Genomic DNA, 10,311 nt, shown 5'->3' with positions numbered 1-10,311 from the left:
CCCACAATGTCCCAGCACCTATGCCAGCAGCGATGGCCACAGTCCAGATGCCTCCAAAGTCCACAGCAACAGTTGGCACCACCAGTCTCTCTCCTCCTGGTGCTTCTTCTCTAGGATTCTTCTTCAGGTTTCAGGGTTCAAAACCACCCCCCTCCCTTACTCTTTATTATTAAAATCCGAGGCTAGAAACCCCAGCCAATTCCCTTACTTCACACTCTCGCTTGCCTCCGTCTCAGATATCCTCCCATGGAGGAAGCAATAAAACTTCACTCTATCTAGCCTCTATTTAAAATACCCTTGATAGAAAAATAAAATAAGCTTCCAGACCTTCCCTTCTCAACTCCAACCACCCCGGCCTTCTCCTTTTCTTCCCTTTTCTATCCTTCCTCCTTCCACTCACGCCAGCCACACCCAAGCCAACTGCAGCTGTCCCAATCTTTCCCTTCCCAGTCAAGCTCCTGCAAGCACTCTCAGGCAGTCCCCGCTACATATGAATAACATTGTATTTTAGAAGAACATTTATAATAAGTGCTCCAAGGCATGATAAAGAGCAGGTGAAAAATTAATAGTTGTATGAAGATACTTTAAACATGATCTAATGAATAATGTGATCAGTATGGTAGATCTGCTTATGGGATTTGGGGTGGAGGAAAATATGGGTAGTCCTCACTTAATGACTGTTCATTCACTAACTGTTTGAAGCTATAGCAGGACTGAACAAATGGTAGTTATGACTGGTCCTCAAAGTTATGGTTACTGCAGCCCTGTAGTCATGTGATTAAATTTCAGGCACCAAGCAGCCCATCCACATTTACTGTCACAATGTGTGCTTTAACTCCCCCCATAGCTGCCTTTTTGATCATCCTGGACTGCACTGCACCTATTTTTGCCATCCTTCACCATTTACAGCTGTTTTTTGCCAACATATTACATGTTTCATGTAATAACTGCTTTATAACAGAAATTCCTGCCCCAGTTAGAATTGTTAAGCAAGGATTAGCTGTATGGGAAGAAATTTGTAATGAACTCATAAGATGTGCTATAATATGATAGGCAGCCATTATGAAGTAGGATTTAAAAAAAAAAAGTTTCCCAGTGCATAAGGGAGTGTGACAACAGTGGTATACCTTTTGGGCTTCTTTTTCCTTTATTGAAGTATTTTAAAATTAAAATAGAAATCTTTTATTTTTAAAAAAATATCACTGCGTTTTAGCACCAGTATTTAGCAGTGTAGGCTTAGAGGATTACAGGTCTGCAAATGCATAGTCAGCTATCTGGAATGGGTGTTATTCTGATTTCAGATCTGCTAGGGAAGACCAAAATAGAGCTGCTGTGCTATCACCGTTCCAGCACTAAGAGTGGACACGAGTGGAATGTCCTGAGTCTATCTTCTGCTTTACACAACCTACAGGAACTCAAATCACTTCTGGCAGAAGTGTTCCAGGTGATACTTTAAGTTCTGGTGAAGAACCTGACAGGGCCCACCACTTTCTGCAATGTGAATCTTATAAATCTAATTAAAAATAATGCAAAAATGATTTTGTGTATCATCGTTTTTATGTATGATACAGTTGTTGTCCTTGAGAGACTTGACGATGTATTTCAGTGTTAGAAATGAAATGCTCTTCCTGACTACTTACTGATATAAAACTTTCAAGCTGGGTCTTAGTTCTGAAAAAAACAGAATGTGTAGCTTTTACTATTCAGTATTCATACATTTCTTACTTTTGTTTGCAAATAACAGATTCATTTTAATATTATTTCTACATTGCATTTTTTAGAAGTTAGTCTGAAAGACAGTATTTTACAAAGCACACAGCACATTTCACACTCAGGGAAAAATTATACCTCAGTTCTTCAGAGGATTTGTATCTTGGGTGAGTGACCCAGTTACCACCTTCAATATCTGAAACAAAATTTTCAGGAAACCAGCATCCTTTGCAGACGTATGTGGAACTTTCATTTTTTTCTTGAGAAAATTCTCTCCATTTTTCACTTATTTATTAGTACACAGAAATGTTTAGTCCTCTGATTATCTTTTTATAGTCATGGACCTAAATATTTTAGGAAGGTAATAAGCATTGATATATTGAGTGCTATCAAACAATATTTTCTATAATTTAAACATTATAGAACATAATTCTAATGTAGAAGAGGACCAGGCTGAGCCTGAGGGTAGGATCAAATGCATCATCAGTTTGGAGTCTCTATACCCCTATGACCTAAGTCCAGTCCCCCTTGAAGTCCATTGACTTCTTATCTGGTGCCAATTTGCTTTGACTGTTAGTAGATCAGATTCTTGTGTATAGGTAGCATGCAATAAACTTGTAGTACCATTGAATTCTATCCTGGTTCCTGAATTCTTGCACCTCACATCCGCTCCCTTAAAACAGCTATTTTAAGCTTAACTGGAGATAAAATTTTCCATCCCAGTCCTACTACATAACTTCCTTAATCCCTTAAGTTTCCCATATTCATGCCTCAAGTATCTGGTTGAAATATCAATAACTCCCCAACACCCATCTCTTTAAAACAGGCACTAGTTGCTTAAAACACACTATTCTTCATTAGTTATTTTTTTTTAATAGCATTTTTTTTAAAAAATTAACTGCTTGAATTTCTTATAAAACATGCAGTTAGAGCTGGGTGATCCTTTTGAAAAACTAATAAACATGTAGTTCTGAAAGTTTTGTTTAATATAGCCAATCTTTAAGGTAATAATGGCATTCAGCACATATGTGCCATCAAGACATTTTTGACTCCTAGCCACATAGATACATGTACTCCATGATGATCTATCCCTAACCTATTCTTTCAGGTCTCCCAATGATGCATTCATTGCCACTGTAACTGAATCCATCCACCTCACTTTGGGTCTTTCTGTTCTTCTCTTTCCTTCTATCTTTCCCAGCATTAGAGCCTTCTCCAAAGAGTTGGATCTTCACATAAGATGTCCAAAATAGGATAATTTGAACCTGGTCATTTGTGCCTCAAGCAAGATCAACTCTGGGCTGATCAACACAGTGTAAAAATAAAATTTTATGAGAGCTACCCAGAAATAAATATGATAGTTTGAGACAGATGTTTTCCTTTGTAGCATGCTAATTTCCCAGCATTTCAAAAAAATTAAAGAATAAAACTGTAAAGCTGAGGCATGGAGCTTGGTATTAAATTGATATATTGGAAAATGTGGGTTCTGAATTAAACCCAGGTTGCAGTTAATCACAGTAATCTTTTCAGCATACAGAAGTATATTGTGTTACTACTATTTTCATTCCTAACAAAATAAAAATACTTCTTTAAATCACTCATACTCTCAAGTATCCACAACAAATTGTGGGGATGCCAAAAATAACATATCTGCTATAGTATGACCAAGGCAATGCATTATTACCTACTTGTGACCCACAATCTGATGGAAATAATACGACATGACAGATGCTTCTTGATATCATTATACATGTACTATTGTTCTTACCCATCCCAAAACTCAGAAAGGTATATAATTGAGGCAGATATTAAGATAAGTGGCAGGTGACCGTGGCAACTCAACAATCACAAAATACAAAAGTTGAAATTTGCCCCACATACAGCCTAAGGATACAAATACAGGGGTAAATTGGAGTCCTGATAGCAAGCATGAATAAGCAATGAGATTCTACAGTACAATAGAAATCCAGCAGCCATCTTCAAAAGCTTGGATTACCTTTATTTCCTGTTGTTAAGCTATTACTTTGATTCTGTCCATGAGGATGAAAGATTCTAAATAGAAATAAATGCAAGGTTTTTTTCTGTTATTACCATGCTTTCATCTATCCTAAATACATATTAGTATTGTAAGTGGGAATGCTGAATTTGGCACAGGTATGAAAGTATGAAGGGAACGTTTCATGCAAAGATGGGCATGATAAAGGACCAAAATGGCAGGGACCTAACAGAGGCAGAAGAGATTAAGAAGAGGTGGCAACATTACACAGAAGAACTATACAAGAACGAGCTTAACGTCCCAGATAACCACGATGGGGTGGTCACTGACCCTGAGCCAGACATCCTAAAATGTGAAGTGAAATGGGCCTTAGGAAATCTGAGCAACAACAAAGCTAGTGGAGGTGACAGTATTCCAGCTGAGCTATTCAAAATCTTAAAAGACGATGCAGTAAAAGTGCTACACTCAATTTGCCAGCAAATTTGGAAAACTCAACAGTGGCCACAGGATTGGAAAAGGTCAGTTTACATTCCAATTCCAAAGAAAGGCAATGCCAAAGAATGTTCAAACTATCACACCATTGCACTCATTTCACATGCAAGTAAAGTTATGCTTAAAATCTTACAAACTATACTCCAGCAGTACGTGGATTGAGAACTTCCAGAAGTACAGGCAGAATTTCGAAGAGACAGAGGAACTAGAGATCAAATTGCTAACATATGCTGGATCATGGAGAAAGCTAGGGAGTTCTCCAACATGATGACGGAAGAATCCACCAATGGGTTATTTCAGTCCTACTGCCCAATCAGACCAAGTTGTCAAGTTGTCATGCCTCCTCTTTGGGACCTCCCAGTTTTCATCTTGGTCTTCGCCCATGACGACGTGATAACTTGACTCTCTGTGTTGTTTGGAGCAGGTCAGGCTAGATTTTACTTTTCTTTTGATCCATTGGTGGATTCTTCTGAAGTTTTGGGAGAATAGTGGAGATTATTCCCCTCAGGAAATACTTATTCCTTTCCCCTTCCCTTCAGGGTTAGTTTCCCTCCAGGACTGGGGGAGTGGTTTCCCTTCCCTGAATTCAGCTATTTTGCTGAGCCATTCCATTCCCTTTCTGGCAGAAGTGGGGGGAATATTTCTTTAAAGGGGGCTTTGAGGTTGTTTTTTACAACCCCCTAGCCAGCGCGTGCATGTTTTTCTGGCTGGTGGCTGCACCTTTGAAGCCTCGTGGTTTCGTTTCTGACCGGGCCCGGTCAGAAAGGCTCGCGGCCGCCATTTTGTTTTTTCACAGAGCTGCCTTTGCTGGAGTTTTTTCGACCTGAAGCACAGCTGGGTGGCTGGCTTCAAACAGTGAGGAAGGGGGAATCGTGCCTAGCTTTTGCCTTGCCTTCGGCTGCTGCTGAAGAGGAGGAAGCCTCATTTGTTTTCGGAGGTGAGCAGTTTGCGCGCCTAACAGCTGTTAGGCGCGATTTACCAAACCGCTCCCTTATTGCAGAAAAGCCTCGCTTTTGGCCTTCTTTACCTTCTGGGTTCCCCTTTAACTACATTAAAGATCCCAAGTGCCTCCTCCTCTCTTCCTCCTCACCTCTCTCTCTCCCATTTAGTACCTGATCTCAGGGTGTCCGCCATTTTGGGGCAATAGGGAAACGCCCTTTTCACACTCGGGCCAGGAGCCATTTTGTGCGACTGCTTATTCTGCCTGCAGCAGTTAAATTATTCTGTATAATTCTGTTTAATTGCATAGAATTTCATAGGTCTCTGCATTACCTGTATTCACTTCTCATTGAGCTTAAGTGTTTCAGAATCTATCATTCCTATTGAAGATATCCATTATCTACAAGGTGTGAACTCACTGCACAAGCAACGGTCCTTCAGGCCCTGCTCGCTACATTGCCTATATCTGCCCTTCGGCATCTAGTGGTTGCTTCAAGTTCCTGACCATCGCCACTATTGTGGGACACGTGTGATCTCGTCACCAACTTGGTGCGCCAGGCGTGAGACCAGGTTAGCCAGTGGGCCAGCTCACGCCTATCCACGTGAAGTCAGTCCCTCTTCAGGGGGGGGGCCTCCTGACGTCCCTTGCAGACCGAGTCAGTCCCAGGGTCACCTCGGGGTTGCAACTCGATAAATATGGCAGAAACCACTGAGCCACCGCCTATGGACATGGACACTACCTCCGTCCAAGTTGAGCCAACACCTGGGGTACCTAGAGGCAAGGCCAAAGCCAAATCGAAGTACGGCAGGAAGGCTGGCAAGGCAAGCGATAGGCAGGCCGACCGTACTCACAGAGCCCTGGAGAAGCAATTTTCCTGGGCTCAACGCTTGTCTGCTGAAAGAGGTCATACTCTGTCAACCTCCACACCACCTGACACGGGGACGCCTCTACCATCCACATCGAGAGCTTGGTCGCCGGAGAATGTGTAGCTGCAGGTCTCGACTCAGACCCTTGGTCAGGTAGGACCACCTCTGTTTGGGGAGGACCTTGATTTACCCGGCCCATCTACAGCACCCACTGTTGCTGTCTCACCAACTGCTGCAGGGTTACGGCCTCCGTTGGAGCAGTCCTTCTCCGACCAGCTCCAAGGGTGGATATCGCAGGCCGTGTTCCAGGCCATGGCGTCAGCGGGTCAACAACAGGCGTTCCCTATTCCGGGGTCTTCTTCCTCTGTACCGACTACCTCTGCACGGCCTCCACTGGATAGGTCAGGTATGGTTTCCCCTGCCTATTCTCCTGACTCCGACTCTTCCAACATGTCGGAATATGAGGGTGGTAGGGATGGTTGGTCAGATTGTGAGGAACCTACCCATGAATCACAACCCATGGCGGAGCTCTTCAACGCTTCATTATTCCCCTCTTTACTGCGCGGAGCCTGTACAGCGGGCAAGCTTTCTTCCCATCCGGTCCCAACCCCTCAACCTTCATCTGATCAGGACACTAATCCCCTTTTTGCGGTACCTGTAGACGAACACCTGCAAATTCCCTGTCCTCTTTTATTCCTCAGAAATATTCAGGGGCAGTGGGAATCACCGGCTGCTCAACCATCCCAGGGAACGGCTGAGCACAAGATAGTGGATGTGGCCAAGAATTTGGCAGATTTATTGGAGGTGCCAAAGGTAGATGAGTCACTGGCCCCGCTCTTTTCGACTGCCAGCCTCCCAGCAGACGTCTCAGACGCCCTTAAGGCGGAAGATAAAAAATCTGAAATGGCCTTCCGCAAGGTCCATTTGGCATCTGCATGGGCTACAAAGGCGGCAACTGCCACATCCTTTTTTGCCAGGATCTCAATTACCTGGCTTCATCAGTTGCAGGACAGGATTCCATTGGAAGAGGTTAGAATCCATCAGGATTTAACCAAATTAATAGCCACATCCGAATATATGGCGGATGTCTCCCTGTATTCGGCCAAGCATTCAGCCCGAGCAATGGCCTCCAGCGTAGTAGCTAGGAGGCTTCTATGGCTCAAAAACTGGAGGGCTGAGAGTAAACATAAGTGGTGTGCGGCCACTGCCCCCTTCATGGGTGGCAAACTATTTGGGGAGGCCCTAACGCCATATCTCATCGAGAACAAGCAAAAGCAAAAGGTTCTTTCTCATTTGGCACGGAGAACTAACAGACGTTTCCTCCCTTACAGTCGCCGGCAGTCCTTTCGGACTGGGACCGTGATGGAGCCAGCACAACCTTACCGGCCCCCAGCCCCTAGGCAGGAGTGTTCCTTTGACAGGACAAGCTATAGGGGCAGAACCAGGTACCAACCCCAAAACAAACAGTCCTTTCATGGCAGAGGGGGTCGCCCCTTCCGTCGCAACAAGTGACTCAGAGGGGACCCCCCCCATTGGCGGCAGACTTACGCGTTTTATCCGCCAATCGGAAAACACGACCACAGACATCTGGGTTCTGCGCACCATAACAGAAGGCCTGTCCCTGGAGTTCAAATCCATACCAATAGATCATTTTGTGTCTTGCCCAACCATGAGAAACTCTATAAAAAGAGGACTCATGGAAGACGCCATCCAGCATTTACTCTCCATCAAGGCTATAGAGGAGGTCCCCCTGGATCAGGTGGGACTGGGGTATTACTCCATTCTATTTGTAGTCCCGAAGTCTTCAGGGGGATGGAGGGCAATCCTCGATCTCAAGGGACTGAATCTCCACCTTCAATACAGAAGGTTCAAAATGCAGACGCTACAGTCCATCTTAGCCAGCATAAGACGGGGGGATCTATTGACCTCTATAGATCTAAAGGAGGCTTACCTACACATTCCTATCCTCCTGAACCATCACAGGTATCTGCGATTCTGTTACCTCAACTACCACTTTCAGTACAGGGCTCTCCCATTCGGCCTATCCTCAGCACCCAGAGTCTTCACCAAGATCCTGGCAGTGCTGGCAGCTCATTTAAGGTTAGTCCCTGTACGGGTACAGTGTTATCTGGACGACATTCTGATCCAGTCCCTGTCTGTCTCGGACGCCCAGTCGGATTTAGCCCTCACAATAAACACCCTACAGAATCACGGGTTCCTGATAAATTTCAAAAAGAGCCAGTTGACTCCCTCTACCTGCCTATTACATCTGGGTGCGGTGATAGACACGGAAGCTTGTCACGTGTACCTATCAGAGGAGCGACGCTCGAGCATCAGAGACCTGGCACTCAGAGTGCGCAGAAGCAGGACCGTGTCCTTGGCCACACTTTCTCAGCTCCTGGGGAAGTTAATATCATGCATTGCAATAGTACTGTGGGCCCAGTTACACGCACAGGACCTTCAGTGGTTCCTGCTCCCGTATCAGAGATAGCACACCAGCACATCCAACCAATTGGTGTGCGTTCCTCATCAGGTGCGTCTCTCTCTAGGCTGGTGGGTTTCTTCGGCCATGCACAAGGGGACTCTATTCAAAGAGCCCAGTCGGGTCAGGGTGACCACGGACGCAAGTCTCTTCAGTTGGGGTGCACATCTCCAATCCCAGATGGCTCAGGGTCAGTGGTCACAGACAGACCTCAGGCACAGCATAAATTGGAGCTCAGAGCAATTCATCTAGCTCTCAAACATTTTCACACAACAATCAAGGGGAAACACGTACTAGTCCTAACGGACAACATGGCTGCAAAAGCCCACGTGAATCGTCAGGGGGGCACCCGGTCCAAGTCTCTCATGACAGAGGCTCGAGCCTTGAACTCCTGGGCAGAGAAACACCTGCTTTCCATCAGGGCCGAGCATATCTCGGGAGAGGCAAACAGGCAGGCAGACTTCCTCAGCAGACCACTAGTGGATCATTCGGAGTGGATGTTACATCCAGATGTCTTCCGGGAGATCTCGGACAGATTTGGTCGTCCGATAGTGGGCCTGTTCGCCTCGCCGGGGAATGCCCAGCTGCCCAGATTCTTTTCTCGGTTCCCCTCCCGGGGAGCAGAGCGGGTGGATGCCCTGTGTAGCCGGTGGCCGCAAGGCCTGTTGTACGCTTTCCCCCCACTACCTCTGCTTCCAGCAGTTATCAGAAAGATCCTGGAGGAGCAAGCGAAGGTGATCTTTGTAGCTCCTCACTGGCCCAGGAGGCCTTGGTTGCAGACTTGGTGGGCCTTTCAGTCTCAAACCCGTGGAGGATTCCTGACGACCGAATACGGTTGACACAGGGGGATCTTCAACATCCAGACCCCCAATGGCTTCAATTGACCACCTGGCATTTGAACGCCGCACCCTGACTAGGGAATCATATTTGGCGGAAGTGATAGATATGATCCAGGCGGCCAGGAGGCCGGCGACTAACCGTATTTACAACCATACGTGGAAGGGCTTTTGTCATTGGTGCGACAGGAATCAGGTGAGTTTGTCACAGGTAACCATTCCCAGGGTGCTAGAGTATTTGATGGCGTCAAAAAAGGGTTGGCGCCCAACACTATCCACAGACAGCTAGCAGCACTTTCCTCAGTGCTCTCGTGGGACTCATTAGAGTCCTTGTCCAGGCACCCCACAATACGGTCTTTCCTCAAGGGAGTCACTAATAGTAGGCCCCCTGTGATTCATAGATACCCTTCTTGGAGCTTACCTCGGGTTCTTCAGGCTTTGACTTCATCTCCCTTTGAACCTCTCAAAATGTGTTCCTTACGACACTTGTCTCTCAAGGTCTCCTTCCTGATTGCAATTACTTCAGCCAGGCGCATTTTGGAGTTAGCCGCCTTGTCAGTCAGGAAGGACCTGTGCAAGTTTCATGAGGACAGGGTGATTCTTTGCCTGGACCCTTCATTTATTCCAAAAGTCAGTATAGTTTTTCATAGGGCACAGGAGGTCATTCTTCCAGATTTTTGTCCTCACCCGTCACATGACATGGAACGGCAATGGCACACGCTTGATGTACGGAGAGCCTTGCGATGTTATATCAAGCGTACGGCACCTTTCCGTAAGTCGGAAGCTCTGTTTGTGTCCTTTCAGCCTTCTTCAATAGGTCAGAAGGTGTCAGCTTCCACCATAGGTAGATGGATTAGAGCCTGTATCACCAGCGCATATGTCTCACTGGCCCTACCTATTCCTCCTCATGTGACGGCTCACTCTACCCACAGTGCTGCCACTACTGCGGTGTGGGCGACCCAGGCATCCATTGAGGACATTTGCAGGGC

At 45.8% G+C, this 10,311-nt stretch overlaps 1 protein-coding gene across 1 annotated transcript in view; it reads left to right on the top strand.

Moving 5' to 3' along the window:
- Positions 1-1,524, top strand: part of PHGDH (phosphoglycerate dehydrogenase) — a 33,452-nt gene extending 31,928 nt beyond the window's left edge. The window contains exon 12 of the mRNA XM_015819774.1: positions 1,302-1,524. Coding sequence (XP_015675260.1) covers positions 1,302-1,456 — 155 coding nt within the window. The 3' untranslated portion in view covers positions 1,457-1,524. The remainder of the gene's footprint in view (positions 1-1,301) is intronic.
- The last annotated feature ends 8,787 nt before the right edge of the window (positions 1,525-10,311 follow it).

The sequence above is a fragment of the Protobothrops mucrosquamatus genome, unplaced genomic scaffold, assembly GCF_001527695.2.
Source record: "Protobothrops mucrosquamatus isolate PMUCROS unplaced genomic scaffold, P.Mucros_1.0 scaffold_150, whole genome shotgun sequence".
Taxonomy (NCBI): domain Eukaryota; kingdom Metazoa; phylum Chordata; class Lepidosauria; order Squamata; family Viperidae; genus Protobothrops; species Protobothrops mucrosquamatus.
The sequence above is the reverse complement of the archived record's forward strand: the minus strand, read 5'-3'. Positions and strand labels throughout refer to the sequence as shown.